The sequence below is a fragment of the Musca autumnalis genome, unplaced genomic scaffold (assembly GCF_047663935.1).
Source record: "Musca autumnalis isolate F117 unplaced genomic scaffold, ASM4766393v1 scaffold_3, whole genome shotgun sequence".
NCBI classification, from domain to species: domain Eukaryota; kingdom Metazoa; phylum Arthropoda; class Insecta; order Diptera; family Muscidae; genus Musca; species Musca autumnalis.
The window spans coordinates 88,538,264-88,556,559 of record NW_027411866.1 but is presented as its reverse complement, the minus strand read 5'-3'; the positions used below and the strand labels follow the sequence as shown (position 1 = coordinate 88,556,559).

At 33.3% G+C, this 18,296-nt stretch overlaps 1 protein-coding gene across 9 annotated transcripts in view; it reads left to right on the top strand.

Annotated features, from left to right (window-relative positions):
- LOC141396822 (uncharacterized) overlaps positions 1-15,176 on the top strand; it is a 319,005-nt gene extending 303,829 nt beyond the window's left edge. For all 9 annotated transcript variants that reach the window (XM_073972485.1, XM_073972486.1, XM_073972487.1 and 6 more), the window contains one exon: positions 9,765-15,176. In XM_073972485.1, coding sequence (XP_073828586.1) covers positions 9,765-10,954 — 1,190 coding nt within the window. In that variant the 3' untranslated portion in view covers positions 10,955-15,176. The remainder of the gene's footprint in view (positions 1-9,764) is intronic.
- Positions 15,177-18,296: the final 3,120 nt, after the last annotated feature.

Sequence of the window (18,296 nt, the reverse complement as noted above, 5' to 3'; positions counted from 1 at the left end):
AGATGGTTCTTTAACCCAAATGTTAGATACCGGAAGAAGTGAACCGATATAGTCCATCTTCGATTTTTTTAACAGCTTGAGGGTAATTATCCCAGTCAGTACGGACTTACCCCCGATCAAATTATACTGTCGTAATATAAGCCTCGAAGACTGATGTAACAATTTCGAAACTACTCTAGACATGTCCCTGAACATCACAGTTGCGTAAAATTTTGAAATTTTGTGTGGAAGGTACCTGAAAGAGTTGAACGTTAAACAGCACTTATGCAATAATGTTAAATTTGTGTGAGGGAAAATGTTTTCCTATATACACCTCCTTGGAACTTCATGTACGTTTGGCAGAATTTTTACTATGTGCAATGTTTCGTTTGTGGTTGATGTACCCGAAGGAGTAACGTGTTCTTGGACACAATATTAAGATAACCAAACTTTGAACTAAATAGGTTAAACAGTTCAAGAGTTATCAAGGCTTAGGGTGGTCCATACTGACTGGTATAAAAGTTGGTATCGTCGAAAGAAGGAAGAATATCGTGGAATGTTGAAAAGAGACAGAGTATGCCTTTTTGTGGTGCAGTATTTCATTCTCGCTGAAGCCACTTCAGCCCTTGGCAAAAATATGTAGCCTTGTTGGCTCGGCTTTGCGCAAGGTTGTCAGAGATTGGGTCGTGCGTTCACCCATGGTACATAGTAAGTGCTCGATTGTCTCTGTTTCGTCTTCAACTGCCGCATGAAATGAAACAAGGGTGGTTTGATGAAGTTGTTGCCTTTAATATCGGTTTTCACGGTGCAATTGTATGCATACACGCCTTGCACGCTGAAGGTCATGGACTCGAGTCCCCATCCAGGCAACACCAAATTTCCAACGGTGGCTAAATATCTCAGCCATGTAAAACTTTTCTTCCCAGCAAAAAGCCGGATTCGTTAATCATATGTAACCCAATACAAAGTGAGTGAAATCAGACACTTTTGCATCGAATCAGACACAAATCGCCCTCAGACACAATAAGCCCTCTATGCAAATTTTGTTTTATTTTTTTATTATATAGCTGAAAAAAACAACAACTACAAAAAAGATTTTTGCTATTAAGACTAATATTAAAGAAGTAAGAAATACCCATATTCTTTGCATATAGTTTTTATAGAATTCGACTTTTTCAAACTGCGATATCTCTGCAACCGTTAGCCAAAAAATATAAAAAGGCACTAAAATCTTTTGCTAAGGAGCAGCATGAACACAACAAAAAATAAAGGAAATCAAAAACCACTTTTTTTCAAAAATGTCCGATTTCACTCAGAATTCTCCATATCAAGCTTTTTGTAGAAAATTAACTTATGTTGAAACTGAGGTATGGGGTATTGTAACTCGCGATCAGTTTAACTATATCATAACTTTTGACCGTATTTCGGTAAAATAAACTGTTTTAGCCCGATTCACCGAGGGGTTTCTTAAAATAATAATTTGAGCGGAAGCTGTGGTCGTACTAATGTAAAAAAATCGGAAAAAAATCGTTGAAATAAACGAGTTTCATTATGTTATTTTCCAATTAGTGGTTTTACAACACAATGTAGAGCTTAATGCTCAAAGGAGAAGTTAAAGAGTACACTTCAGAGTTGAAGTTTCTAATGTATGATTTTTTAATATATCCACTGTATATACCTCAAACGGATGCTGACATTTTGAAACCTGAAAAATGGGGTTTTTTGAATTTCTGCTCTAATCGGGACGCGCAGCAGGATTCCCCTAAAAGCTTATTATTTGATTGTAGTACTCGCGATTTCGCCTTTTTTAATGTATAACATGAGGGTGTAGCCCTCACAGGATCACAGATATCTGCGCCCAAACACATAATTTTTGTGCGTAAATTTTTCTCAAAAACCTATTTTTTTGGTTTAACATTTACAAACGTCATTCGATTTCCGTGGAAACCCGCGTAAAATTATTTTTTTTACGTTCTGAATCTAACAAGCCACGACGCGTAAAAATCCACCCATTAGATCGGCGGATATGATACCCCTCAAATTTCGAAAATTTGCAAAAAAAATATTTTGAAAATATCGCATATTAAAACGCGTTTTGGATGTGTCAGTTCTACTTAAATAAATAGACCGATACGCGTAATCAAACTGTGCGAAAACAGAAATTTAAAAACTCTCGTAAATCCAGAGATATAATAGATTTTTTCTAAAAATTGAGTGCGATGCTACATCCACGGTTCTTGATGGATCGCATTGAAACGGCATAGAATGATGTATTTTTAAATGGTGATTATTGAAATCGGATGCGCATAAAATTTAAATGAACTTCGCGGAAATTATGACCATTTTACAGTATTTTGCACCCTAATATGCAGCAAATGCTACATCGTGGCCGCCAAATAGAATTTGACAAACTGTACACCAAATAAGAGGGATTGATTCGTTGTGTTGGAAAATCGGATGCGCATCGTGTCATTTTCATAATTACGCGGTTTATATGCATCTCAAATGTTATAATATTCAATATAACATTATTTTAACGTTATGCCAGAATTGGAATTCCTTATGGTTTAATATAATGTTCTAAAAATATTCGCCAGTAGGAAAACTATAAGCGAAAAATTTGTTACAACGGAATATCATCATTATTGCGTGAATTTTTCACGAAAATGCCGAAGAAATCAAAAAATTTTTCTCAAACTTTTCCTATAAAACCATAAAAAAATAAAATTAGAATAACATGATTTTAATTTTTTCCTAATATTTTCTTCGTATTTTTGCAAATAACATGAATACTATAGCTCCAACCTTCACAACTTAGGTTTCATTTTATTCCTCAAAATGTCTGGATGCTGTTATAATTTTTTTATATATTTTTCGTAAGTATGAGCGCTATTGTTTCAAAAATATGTTTGTAAATACGTGAAATTATTTAACAAATTTGATTTTTCGCGAATCCATTGAGACTTTGCGATTATTTTTTGCATCATCGCAAAGGTTACGAATTCAGTTAACGATAATAGGATATAACAGCTAACTATTTTAAGCCGCGATTTTTTTTAGAATTTTTTCTAATTATCATAATTAAAACGGTCATATCTTTTGCGCGCAACGATCAAGGTTAGTAACGAAAACAGATTTGGAATGCTGATTTTTTTCTTAATTTATGTACCAAAAGTCATTGATGTAGTATCAAAAAATTTTTTTGATTTTTTTGAAATGGAAAAGACAATTTTACACATTTTTCCTGATATGTATGTATGTATATGAGGAAATATCAAAATTTTTTAGTTTTCCATAAAAAAAATTTAAAAAAAGAATGTTTAAGCTACATGAAAGAATTTTGGTACATAGATTGGGAACAAATTCCGATTCTCAAATCTGTACTAATATTGGTTGTTGCGCGCAAAAGTTATGGCGATTTTAATTCTGATAACAAGAAATAAATCTTAAAACAACGCTACTCATTATATTGCGAAACATTGTTAATTAAGGGCTTCCTACGTACTATATGATTACTGAGGTCCCATAACATTAGTGACAAAGTTGTAAATTTTCGCGGAAATTAGGAAAGAATTAAAAAATTGCTTGCTTGCAAATTGTTTTATTAAAATTTAAGCTGTTTATGCATCGGAAAAATATTTTAAAAATATGTACGTAATCTAAACATCGCGACGATTCAAATGGAACCAAAAATATAGAAATGTGTTTAGCGGTTTGCACATTTTAGCAAAATCAAAAGAAATATATTGAGGGAAGTTATAAAATTTTTGTAAGAGAAAATATTTTTCAAATTTTTTTGTGAGTTAGTTGAAGAAAATGTAAGAAAATTAGGTCGGAGTTATTCTTCTATTTCAGTTAAATTTCACGCAAAAAATCACGTTTTTTATTCTAATCACTTCTCGAGTACACGCTAACATCAAGCGGAAGATATGGGTTACGTTCAAATAAATGTTGGGTTCCTTTGAATGCGGTATATTCTTCAAATAAAACTGTATCATTTGAAATGCGTGTAAATCGCGAAATCGTCAAAATCGCTTGATGCGCATGCGGTTTATCAATACGGCGAATTCTTCTCTTTTAATTTGTACCCATTTTCCAGGATTTACTTTGGCCGCTAAGATGTAGCGTCGTCTGCAGTTTAGTGTGCAACAATCTGTATAACGCTTATAATTTGCACAAAGTTCATACACTTTTTATGCGCATCCGATTTCACTACCAACCGTGGAAAAATACATCGATCTAATCCTATTTCGATCAACTCCATCAAGAACCGTGGATGTAGCATTACACACTATTTTTGGGATAAATCGGACACAGCTCCCATGCCACTAAATTTTTTAAACCGCTGTTTTCGGAAAACCGCGAGAGATGTGTCTGTTTTTTCATTGACAAGAAAACATCCACAGAAAATGCGACTAAATCCGCGATATTTTCAAAAACTTTTTTCTCACATTTTTCGGTTTTTGCAGTTGCTGTATTCGCCGTTCTAGGGGATGGATTTTCACGATCTATGATTTATATGATCCGGACCGCCGAAAAACTAAAATATCGTGGGGTACCAGCACACTCAAAAGGATATTGTAAATACTGTACCCAAAAAATGTGTTTTTTAGAAAAAATATCGCACTAAATGTTGGCCTTTGGCAGTAGATTACTCTGCTGCTGTCTGGGCTACATAGCCAATGTACATATCAAATTATGCGTAATTGCGAGTACTTTAATCCGATTAATTGTGTTTTAAAATACTCGACTGCGCGTTCCAGTTAAATTAAAAATACGAAAAACACCTAAAATCCGGCTTCAAAATGTCAGCATCCATAAAAGGTGGAAGCAGTGGGAATTTCGAAAAATGATACATTAGAAGTGTAATCTTCATTTTGTATTCTTCTACTTTTACTTTGGACATATGTCCGTCATTTGAACGGTTTAATCAGCATTCAAATAGTAACGTAAAAAACCTCGTTAGCTTCAACGTTTTTTTCCTATTTTTATTCATTTACGCGGTCATAACTTCCACGCAAATTACATTATTTTGCAAAATTTTTGAGCTTTGTTTAAAAATCACTTGAATTGATCTAGCCATGGTCATAGTTAATGGTAAATTGCGATAGTTCACGTATTATAATAGTGCAAACCTTGGCTTCATGGAAACTAATTTTTTTTATATTCACTTATATATTCCAACATATTATATTCTATATGTTTTGTTGTCCCAAATTCAACACACCTGGCCCAGATTTGGGACAAATTCATGATGCGCATTGACTTTGTCTCCTTTTTCACCGTCAGGTACAACAAATATTTTGAAAGGATGATTATACATTCCAAATTATAACAACATTTACATGAATCGACGTATACCGCACACACACACACAAATTGTTTAATATCTTGATTTCCATTTTTGTGGACATGTTCGAAATTAGGCACGACATGTTTTGTAATTAAGAGAGATACAACATGAGGTAAAAAAATACTTACATACAAATGTATTCAGCAGGATTCTGTGGGAATGTGCTTAAAATTTCATGTCAAAATATGTCAATATTAGGTCAAATTTGAGAATGTCTATTTATAAAACATATCAGACACAAACTCTCCTCGCACGCTTCCATTACAGTACATTGTGTGCATGTACAGTCTGTCGCAAAAGTTAGTATACACCGTTGAAACCAAAATGTATTAGGGATAAATATCACTATAACTTATTGAAAACAACAAACAATTAGTTTTATTTGATAGACAAGAAGGTTGTCTTCCGTAATAACAATTAAAAGTGCGCAATATTTGCATACATTAGCAAATGTAGGGTTCGAATCCCAAAAAGACCAAAATTTATGTCGCAAAAGTTAGTATACAACGGAGAATCCTCGTGGAACTGTGTAAAAAATTCTTGATATTTTTGAACAAAATGAAACTAAATCTGTACTAAAGATCATAAAGAGTATATTAATTGGTTTTAATGGCAGTTATAGTACTTATAGTGACAAGTCCAACATACACTGGGTCGTAAAATCCACAAAAATTAGTCATCTACAAATACAACAACTGTAGCGACAAAATTCCGGGTGTTATGTCCTGTTTATGGATTCTAAAGCCATGAAATGCTCAGAAAAGCTCTAAAGTTTCAATATGGGGTGATCTTGATCGAGTTTCGGCTTGTCCTGTTTGAAAAACCGGGAACTTCTTGAAGGAAACCCATACTTTTGAGGCCGTTGTCCTTTTGAAACGTGTAATAATCCTTAATCCTTACATCCTTATTTCAATAAGTTATAGTGATATTTATCCCTAATACATTTTGGTTTCAACGGTGTATACTAACTTTTGCGACAGACTGTATGTATGTACATATTGCACATTTTGTTGATACCCTAAAAAATCAGCACATTATAGTTTATACTCGGACAGTGGAAAAGTTGTCAAACTTTTTTTCATATTTACGCTTAATGGCGCAGTGTAGCTGTAGTAAGTAGTTAAATTAGTTTAGGCGCTATACTATTTATTTTGAGATGTAAAAAATCGTATTTTTTTCCTCTTTAAGTTGTTGGCCCCCTCCCGACTAAGATAGTATAAAAGCGCCACAACAAAAAAAATCGTATTTACTGTTTTTTTGTTGCAAAATTAATTGCTCCTTCGAACTTATGCAACTACATACTACTGTTTAAAGAAGCTCTCTTTTCTCTGATTGCTAAGTTTGCTGGTTGGTCTTTATAGTTCACATTTTTCTCAAAATGAAGTTCAATTTCATGCTTTGATGTTCTGTCATATAGATCCTCTTGTTTTTTTTTTTTTTTGTCTCCTCTTCTATACTGCATGTTAGAAATTTTTACAGATTAGAAAAAATGCCACAAAAAATCTTTTTGTACTTTAAGATTTTAATTCAAACATTTAAAATGAACAGCATGCCTCCTTTCGCAGCTGCAGCAACAACAAAACGAGCAACAGTACCAAAAAACCCCCAAGGTTGCAAGGCTGAAGTAGCAGTAGTAGAGGGTTTCAGCAAAGCAAAATTAAAAGAAAAACATCTACAAAGTAAACACCAACACAATAACGTTAGTCGTTGATGCCAAAAGGTTAAAATGCTTAACAAGGCAGACACGAAGTTTGTGTGTTGTTGTTGGAAGAGGCAATGTCATTATGACATGACAACCCTGTAGGAAATGTCAATAGAGAATCTATACTGGCTTACTACTGACATTGTCAACAGTACTACTGACAAACTGTAGACAACTCATGTAATTTCCTATAGACATTTTGTATGAACGTGTCATTCGAAAGTCAGTACTGACATTGGAACTAGTATGTCAGTAGTAAGTCAGTAGTTGCTGAGGAACCATGTGTTGACATTGTAGGTAGTGAGTCAGTATAGACATTGGAGGTAGTAAGTCAGTAGAGACATTGGAAGTAGTGAGTCAACAGTACATAAAGGGTCATATGGAGAAAAATTTTTCACTATTAAGTTTTTCGGCCTATTTGAAACATTTTATAGATTAAAAAGATATATATGGTCTGTTCCAGTACTGCAAGAATCTACTATTTTTTACTATTTTTTCCGATAACATAAAGGAAACAGAGCAATAGTGTGCTTAAAAAGACGATGAACTTATACATTTGTTTAAATAGTATATTTCATTAAAGAAAAACATATAATTATGAAACTACTAAAAAGTACAAATTGCGTATTACAGTCTTTTTTATCTTTATAAAGGGCTATGCCCAAGATTCCACATAAAGCCAATGTTTTAAAGGCTGCCTAACCAAGAATAAAAAAATTATTTTCATATCATCGCCGTTTTATTTTCTTGGTCATTAGGATTGGTGTGATTTATCTGCCTTAAATATTTCTTCTTCTGCTGCACTTAACGTTTTACCAGGCAATTCTCTGAATATTGATGTAACATTTAGGAATTGAAAAGAATAAACATGTATACAAAAGCATAAATAAACAAAATGTCCTTAAATTTGCTTACACATTACATTTGTATAAACATTGGAAAAATCTCGCAATCAATTTTTTCCAAAAACACCTACAACATTTAACTCATTATTATGCCGTGTCCAAATATAAGATGTAAAGGCCAGGGTACATAAGCTACCTCGCCTGCTTACCCTGCTTTCCTGCTTCATTTCTGACATAACAAAAATAAAAGAATAAAGGAGGCCGAGCTAATTTCGAACTGGGTTGCCGTTTCTTTTTTATTCTTTTATCAGAAGCAAGCAAGGTAAGCAGGCGAGACAGCTTATGTACTCAGGGCTTAAGTTCCGTTCATCATTTCCAGCGAGACGGGACAATATATTCGTCAGGCTCCACATTTTTCTCTAAAGATTCCATAAAATGTCTAGTTGTCGAAGTTTCACCACAAATGTTGTCATCCGCCTCAGAATTTTTATTTTGATATAGAACTGTCTATTTTTTCACTTGTCTTTATTTTCCTTTCCTAATTTCCTTTGCTCATACTTGTTATTAAAATTATATATTTTATTGATTTTTCACAAAAACACTTTTTTAACGAACCGCCAAAATTATTTTACGCCAAACAATTAAGAAAAATGGAGAAAAAATAAGAAGATGCTTTGTTGAACTATCAGTTTTCAATATAAACAAAGCTTCTTCTTATTAAGGTAAAAGTATCAATTGTTGACAACCTGTTGACAAAGTGTTGACTTTGTCACCATAATAGTAGACAAAGTGGTGACATGTCGACACATGTCCCCATGCTTCCTACAGGGAACGTACAGTGATGACGTTATACACACCCACATACCTATTGTATATACCTAGAAATGAATATTCGCCAAGGAGTCAGAGAATAGAAACGTAGCAACAATACAAAAATAGGAAATGACAATGTATGTTGAGATGTAAATAGACCACATAACGGTTATAGGGAATTTGGGGGCATTAGAAAAGTGTGTCTTCATAGATTCTTACAATTCCTATTAGAGTTAACCCACTTAAAGCCACTGGTCGTTTAAATGTCACCAAAATGGTTGCAAAAACTGACGTAAAAACGTAAAACTCGGGTATTTTCGCATATTTTTGTATTTTTTCTGCATTTTATTATAGTATTGTCTGTTATCTGTCATTCCACTCCTAAAAGTTTCATTTATCCTCCGAATTTCTACACATTTGGTCTAAAACGCAAGCAATTCAAAAAAATCGACTTTTTTGTAGTTTTCGACTTTTGATGAAAAATTAAAATATATCAAAAAAAAAAATCAAAAATGTTACATTCTTATAACTTCAGTGATTTGTTGGGAAACACCAAAGGATGGTCATGTAAGAATACACCTATATTACCCTTCAAAGTTTTCGACACTTTTAAAAGAAAGCCTGATTGCAGGAAAACTATTCGTTTTAGAGAAAACAGTTATTTTATTAATAAATGCTTAAAAGGCCCCAAAAATATAATTTTTATACGACATTTTAAGTTTTTTCGCAAAAAAATTCTCGTTTAAGATTGCTGTTAATTTTTCGAAGCCTCTCTGTGATTATGCTGTGCTTATAAAACCGTAGAACGGTATGGTTGTGTAAACTTTACAGCGAGGCTCATAGAAACTGTCGTAACATAAAGCAGCGGTGTGCACTATAATTCTCGAAGGCAATAACCGATTTGGTTGCGTAGCCGGTATTCGATTCTATATCGTACATAGATGAACGTTTCTGACTGATTTGCTGTTGAAACCATTTCGACTAATTCTTTATTTTAACTAACTTTAAAAATCTTCAATATTTTATGCCTTTTATTGTCACACTTTTCTTTTCTCTGCCTTTCTTTTTACAGGAAATCTTCATCATCGTGATGATGAAACTCATTCGGTGACCACATCGGACAATACAATGCCTCGTACACGACACACCTATATGGACGACACATATGTTACTACATTGCCACCCGACTTGTTGGCTTTTCCAGCACGTGTACCACCCACATCACCATCCATGCAATCGTCACAGTCCAATATACCCGAACAGGTTATCTATGGTATACGTTCGCCACCAATGACCAGTCCCGTTTATGCACATATGACACCCCATGGCATTTATGGTACTACGACCATAGCAGCGGCCACACCAAACGGTTTCATGACTTTACAACATCCCAAATCTCGCAATTTAGCACTTATTGCTGCTGCTAATAGCAGACAACAACAATCACCGTTCGTACCGGCACCCGTGGTTTACTCACCGGCAACCACTTCAGCGGTTGTTATGAAACAGGGCTATATGACAATACCACGTAAGCCACGAGTTCCAAGCTGGGCGCCATCTTCATCGGCTACCAATTCGACACAATTGAGTGAATTTCAATCGCCCACCTCACCGAATCCCAGCGAAACGGGAACAGCAACCACAGCCGAGATGATAGTTGAACCTGTCTATGACAACTTAGGTCTACGAACAACCGCTGGCGGTAGCTCAACTCTTAATTTAAATAAGAGTCTAATGCAGCAACAGGAACAGCCAGTGCGCTACACAATGCGGGATCGTCCATTACCGGCAACACCCAGTCTCACATCAGTTAATTCAAATCAAACACAGCAACAGCAGGCGATTTACCAGCAACATCAGCAGCAGCCGCAACAACAACAACAACAGCAGCAGCAAACACCACAAAACAACATGTCCAGCAATAATACAACTAAAATTTACGAACCCCTACACGAATTAGTTAATCAACTACATCAGCCAACAACAACGACCTCGGACACGGAACCATTATATGGCACAGCAAGACATCATTCCTCCATAATTCCCAATAGCAGCAATGGCAACAGCAGCAGCGGCAACACAACAACGACCACCACCACGATCTCAAACAGCGGCAACAGTTCAGAACCGAAATTAACCAAAATACCACCCAGACCGCCACCAAAGCCCAAAAAGAAAATGTCCGTGACAGCATCACGCAATGGCCATGGTAGCACAAGTCAACTATTCGACGATGAGGGAGAGGATGGCACCGAGGTTTAGTGGAATCTAGCCAAATCCTCCATCCACCTTGTGTCGATGGTGACATTGACACGAAGACCCCTACCAATTCCTCCTGTCCTCATTTTATTTTACTTTCCTTTTGTTTAGCTTTTAAAACGTAATGCCTTCCTCTATATCCTCGTGAATGAAAACAACAAAAACATAAAAACACCAACAACAAATACCATACAAACAAATAGAAAGAAATAAAACCTACAATACCAGCAATAGTAATGACATTAAAAGCATACAAATGAACGCTCTTTCGGTCTCCTCTCCACTCTCCGTAGCCCTGATGCTCACAGCCATGATTTGAATATTCGCAGGTTTCCACGTTTTTTACTTGTTCTTTTGATTTCTTGCATATTATTAGGTGATAACAAAATATTAACTGTATTCACGCATGTAATAACGCATTTCATGTTAAAAATTTGAAAAAAAAAGAAAACAAAACTAAAACGAACAAAGTCACTGAAAAGTTTTCTTTAATTATGAGCTTGAATACAATTTTCTTGGAAGTTGTAATTGTGTTTTTCGCTAGCATGAAAGTTTAATGAAATGAATGAAACGAATGTCGTCTGTCTCACTGTTCGCGCTTAAATCAACTGCATAGGAACCAATCACATAGTACTGAATACTGACAATTCTAAAGTTTTGGTTTTTTAAATTTTTAGTGAATGATTTATGTAAAGTTTCAGTTTAAACTTTTCTCAAGAAAAATCTTAATGATTTTTCTAAATAATTTATTTTGAATATTTCATTTTAGTATTTTAATTTTACAAGCTTTTTAACTTGCAATTGTCTTTTCAAATATTTTTATCATGCAAATAATGGTGAATTTCAGAGATTTTTTTAATAACAAGAATTTAAATTTTTGAGTTATGGTATTTATAAAATTTTTTATAAAATTTTAATCATTTTTATTTATTTTCGGTTTTTTTTACATTTTTTACCAGCGTTAATTTTATTTACGATTTTTTAAGCAGCTCATTACCCAAATTCAGGTATTCAGCTTGAAAGATAACAAAAAACATACTCCTGTGCCCGTTTTGCTTTACTTACGGTCCGAAATTCTAATTCGCCTAAAAGTATGCAGCAATTCTTGTATTTCACTAAAGGTAAGGTCACATTAGGTCCCGGTCCACTCTAGAGTGTTTTCATTGAAAAAAAAAAAAATCATAAAATTATGCGTTATAGATCGAGTTCCATAGTAAGAAAATATCATGCAATTGCTTCTAGTGCGGAACTCGATCTAGGAGCGCCTAATTTCATGAAATTTTTTCATTGAAATCACGCTAGTGTGGACCGGGACTATGCAAATATTTGCTTTAGCGACAGTCAGTGCGCGCTTACTGAAAGCAAGTGAGCGTAAATAATGCATTGAAATTTATGCTCACTTGCTCTCAGTAAACGCACACTAACTGTCGCTGGAGCAAATATTTGCCTAACGTGACCTTACCTTAAGATGATTCGAACTACTGCCAAACTTATGCCCTAGACCAGCCGTGTGCACGGGCATCCTCTGGTGGTTGTTGTAAGATACTCTTACTTTAATTTAGCGTCATGCACCATATTTTTCTATTGCATACTTTACGGGGCGTCATTGTGTGCATGCTTTTTCAATGGGTTGAATTGTGTGTGTGGAGAGAGCAACGTTAAATGAGCGCACACGGGCGCCTAATTGCCTGACCTGGCTTTAATTAATTCATATTTTTTTAAATATTATTTAATAATCAATTTCAGGAACGATTTTTGGTTAAAATTATGTTTTCACAATCTAGAAAAACCATGAAAAACGGCAAATGCTAAATTCTCTTATATTCTCTTAAATTCTGTTTCGCTCACTATTGCCCTGGACCAATGGTGACCAAGTGTTGTTGAATTAATTAAATTAAGAGTATTTTACAGAAACCACCAGTGGATGGCCGTGCACACGGCTGCCCTAGACCAATTGTGAGCAAAACAGAATTTAAGCGAATATAAGAGAATTTAATATTTGTCGTTTTTCATGGTTTTTCTAAATTGTTTTTTAATTGTGAAAACACAATTTTAATCTAAAATCGTGGATATAATTATTTATTAAATAATATTTACAAAAAATACTTAAACGTCTGAGTTTTGTTAAATTAATAAATGTAAGAGTATTTTACAGCAGCCACCAATGGATGCCCGCGCACACGGCTGCCCTAGACGGACGCAGCCTTAATTTGAATTAAGAGTTGCATTTTATTTTACCCTGACAGACGATAGTTTCTGCATTTACGAAACAGATCAAGGCTGAGCAAAATCGAGAGAGAGGCAAATTTAAGGGAGAATTAGTTTTTAATTTTTCCTGATGTTTCATTACTTATTTCAACATTTTTTAAACATTAATGTTGTCTAAAATCGTCCACAATGCAAATTATTAAAAAATATAAATAAACAATTTCATAAACTTTTAATTGTTTATGGTTCACAAAAAGCTAAGAGTACGTTTTCACAATTTACCTGTGTGCTAGCACACATGCGTGCTCACCCCTGAAACAGATGATTGCTGGTAAACCACTTTTTTTGTTGTTGTTTGCAATGTAAATTGTGTCTCAGAGTATATATGTATATGCTCCCCCTCTTACATGAATATGAGCTCCCTTTTACGATATTGCCATATTGAAATACCTAAATTCAGTTTAATTTTGTGCATTAAGAATGTGGATAATGAACGAATTAATTTAAATTAAGTCAGCTAATGCAAATTAACGTTGCCATCTGTCTAGGGTTTTGGAAAAATATTTATTTAATTTTTGTTTTCAATCAAACATTTTCTACTACACCAAGTGTTTGGTAGTTATTCAAACGAATTTGAATTCGAATAGTCTTCGGGTAACAGGCCATTAAATTTTGTTTAAAAGAAAAAATGATCACCTTTAACTGATTGGGTGAAAAGTCTCGATCCTAGGAAGAAAAATCCCCTCATATGGTTCAATTTTGTTATTGGCACTTAAATAGTGAAAATAATATACTGTCTTGAAAAAAGTGAGAATATAATGACAAATTACCAAATAAATCAATGAGTATATTATTCATTAGAACGGTTATTCAAATTAACAACATTTCGAACGCGGCAGGGTAGAACCTTTAGATAATACTAGTTTTCAAATGAGAAGGAATAACTCAGTATGAAGACATGTTAATAATGGGTTGCTTGTGGAGGGTATGTTCCGTTGGTATGTCACAGAAATTGATATTGAAAATATGGCATTTAGACCCAGTATTAAACCTTCCTTGCATGAAATTTGTGTTTTCGATTTTAAATATTTTGGAAGCCAACACTTTTTTAGCCGAAATGTATGTATGTGACATTAGACATTTCGAATTCTTTCTTTAAAAATTCTCCTTGGGAAATTTGGTATTTATTTCTGATCCCATTGTCACATATTCCAGTTTTTACTATGGTGCGCGGAAAAGAAGGTTTGAACTTAATCGCTTTTAGATGATTTGAAATGTTTTATTAAGTTTTTTACGCGTAATTACACTGTCCATTATATCGTAATTACACTATGCAACATTCAAAATATTTACAAAATTTTCTAGGCATTTTCTTTGAATTTACATCGATGATAAACGAACGTAATAGTGTTATTTTTTCTTATCAAAGATCAACTATTAGCAAATGGTATAACATATAATAAACGTATTTTAATATTTTCCCATGCGTTGTAATATTTCCCCCTTTTCAAAAGATATATTTTGATACTATTTAATATTCTCCAAGTAAAAACTCAATGGAAATTTCATTGAAAAATATGAACAAAAAATGACTAAATTTTTTTCTAATAACAATTTTCTTTTTATTGTTGCGATTATAAATGTGGCTAAGCAGTAACCAAAAATTCAAAAACAAACAAAAAATAAATTTATGATCTCTCGTGTTATTGTTATAAACAAAAAAAGACAGGAGCGAGCGGTGGTTGTCTGGTGTGTGCCAAAATGACTGATGTAGTTTTTTTTCATTTTTTTATTTTACAAATCGAATTGAGTTTGTATCTGGAACAAACAATGTAAACTTTATTAACTCCCCAGTAGATATAAGGGATGGAACAACTTTTGTAATTACACCGAAAAACGAAAAAAAACAAAAACAAATTAAAATGTAACGACATATAAACATAAATTACATTACCTTGCAAATAATACACTACATACAACATGCAAACATATTCTTATGTTCAATAAAAAATAAACACATTTATTATAAATTTTATAGATTTAATAGAGTTATAATTAGATTTAAAGGAAACATACTTTTAATCTAGCTAGGAATATGTACAAATAATGTGACGACGCAACACAAGGACAAGGTAACTAGAAAGTAGAACTAGGAATGCCATAATGGACGATGGCATTGGCGTGTGATGATATGACATCAATTGTATTATAGAGTTTAAAATTTATTAATTAATAAAATATAGTATATAGTTAGTTAAGGGAAAAACAAAATAAACAAAAAACGAAACACCCCACACTTTAAAGAAACACACTTTATTTAGCCATAATTTAAGAATGTTTAATTTTATTTTATTTTTTACTAGAAAATAAGATTTTATTCAATAATTTTATATATATTTTTTTTATTTTTTTTTAACAAATATTAAAGTATAGAAAACATTAAATTAAGTACCAAGTAATGTAAACACAGCAAAGCGAAAGGATCCCCGTATGATAAACAAATTATGGAAAATACAGTACCGAAATGATGTCATATAATGTATAAAATATATTTAACTTTAGATTAAATTTAATATTTATATCTAAACAACAACAAGCACATAACAACTAAAACATAGACAGACAGATATATAAGAGTACACCAACGCATTTGGTCTGATGTAAATACAACAACCCACTATCAACCATAGAAGCATGGTTGTTGCGTACATACAGTAGCTCAAAGTTATAGCAGAATGTTGAACAAAAATACAAAAAAAAGAAGAAAAAAAAACAAAAAAGATAACTGGTTTTAAATCGTCATCATAAAATTAGAATGTGTATTGTGATCAATAATAATAATAATAAATATTAAATTGTTTTGTTTTGCAATATTGTATGAACATTATTTAAACAAAAAAATCTTCCAATGTTTTAACGGGGATATTTTTATTTATAACTAACTTTTTATTTGATAGTTTATAGCATTTCTTATACAAAATAAAATCTATTCGAAAAAAATTAAACAAAAAACTGATTTTTTATTACTAATGGGTATGAAAAGCATGGTACACTATTTGAAGAATTGGATAGACGGAGGTGTAAAGACGACCCATGAGACCACATCATGATACCGTATTTTTTGAAAAGCTTAAACTCCATACACAGGTAAGCATAGCTACAAATATCTTTAATATCACTTATGTGTCTATATGGACACAATTTTTATTGAGAAGACGTCAACTTGAACGCATTTTACATTTGCACTTAAAAAAGGTGTTTTGACAGATATTGTATGGAATTGACAATATAAATGATGCACGTTTTATAAAACATGTTAAGTATAAAATGCGTTTTACGCACAAAAAACGTAGTTATCTAGGTTCCTCACAGTTGCATGTTTCTATTCCCTTTTTCAGTTATTGCAAAAAGTGAGAGAGAAAAACAGGTTCACGTTTGATGTAGCCCCCATATAACGGTACTGCTCGATTTCATATATTTAAGAGTTTTTAAAATAAATTTTCGAAGTTGCTACAATTTTGCATTTAGGGTTCCTAGTGGTCAAAAAAATTGTGGCCATAGGCCCACTTTTTAATATAACTTTCATATAACCGTACCCCCGATTTTAGGTTTTTTGGTGTTCAAAGATACATTTTCCGACCGAATTATATATTGTTTAATATTGGCAAATATAATTTGCTAATATTTAACAAAATAAACACCGTATGGAATTAATAACGAGATTTCAAGTTATTTTAGGATGTCTGGTAAATCAATACATTCAAACAAATTTGATAAATACGCACAAGAAACGTGTAAGGTTTATTTAGGCTATTATAGTTAATATAATATGCCAGCCACTGTTCATAAGGTGTTATTTCATGGAAAGGCTATAATAGAAGCATGTATACTTCCTATTGGGCAACTATTGTAGGAGGCTCGAGAGTCACGACTTAAGGATACACGGAAAAACCGCCAGAACTTTACGCAAAAGATTTCCAGAAATGCCACAAACGAAGACTTGCTCCACCGACTTTTGGTATCATCTGACCCGTTTATTTGTAGTTTAAGAAAGAACTCAAAAACTAAAAAAAGAAAATATAGATTTTTGACACAAAAATCTCATTTTGGACACACAGTGCAAGCGGGTGCAACCATAGTCTTACAATATTGTCAAGTGTGTCATGTATGAGTATTTTAATGGGAAATATTTGATAATATCTTTAAATGGTTGTGTAATGGAAACTACAATTAGATGACAAAAACTATTCTTGTATTTGACAGAAACCATTGTTGAACTTGACAAAATCGATTGTCTGAGATGCAATACTATACATACAATACATACATATTTTGCTCTTCAAATATTGTTGGATCAATTTTTGCTCTGCGTCCATAGACTAATGAATGTATAGACAACAAAATCTCTCATTTTCGTTCCTAACAGATATCGCACAAAGTGATGTTGGGGCTAGTTATGTGATTCACAGCTAACTGGGGCTAGTGAAATCACTCGACTTCGAAAACAATTTAATCGTTTTTCTACAATTTGACGGCTGCCTTTGCAAATATTTCGACTTTATTGTGTACTCTGTATTATATTTTTGTGAATTTTGGTTTGAGTGAAGAGAGTAGCTTTCACTCAACCCGTAAACAACTGCCTGCCACATCTATTGATTCAATAATTTTCGAAGATAAGAGCTGAGATACATTTGTAGTCTATACATTCATTAGCCTATGCTGCGTCTAGAGAGTGGTCTGTATGTGAATGAATTCTCTAACGGATTATTATTTTTGGTAGAACCACGAGTTTTTGTTGTTTCCTTGTACGAGGCACTGGCTAAAGGTGTTTTCGTTTCTTTGCCAACATTTGAAATGATCTTGAAACGTGAAAGGCCGCTGTTTTACTCCTTCGAGGAATAAGCCATGACGTGACAGTGAAGCTAGGTACTTTCATTACTGAAGAAAAACTATCTAATTATTCCATTTTGTATAAACTTTTTATAGGGTATCATATAGTCGGCGACGCCCAACTTTGATATAATGGTTTTAGACCCTATAAAGTATATACATACTTGATCAGGATAAAATTCTAAGACGATCTAGCCATGTCCGTCTGTTGTAATCACTCTAGCGTCCGCAATAATTGAGATAGAGG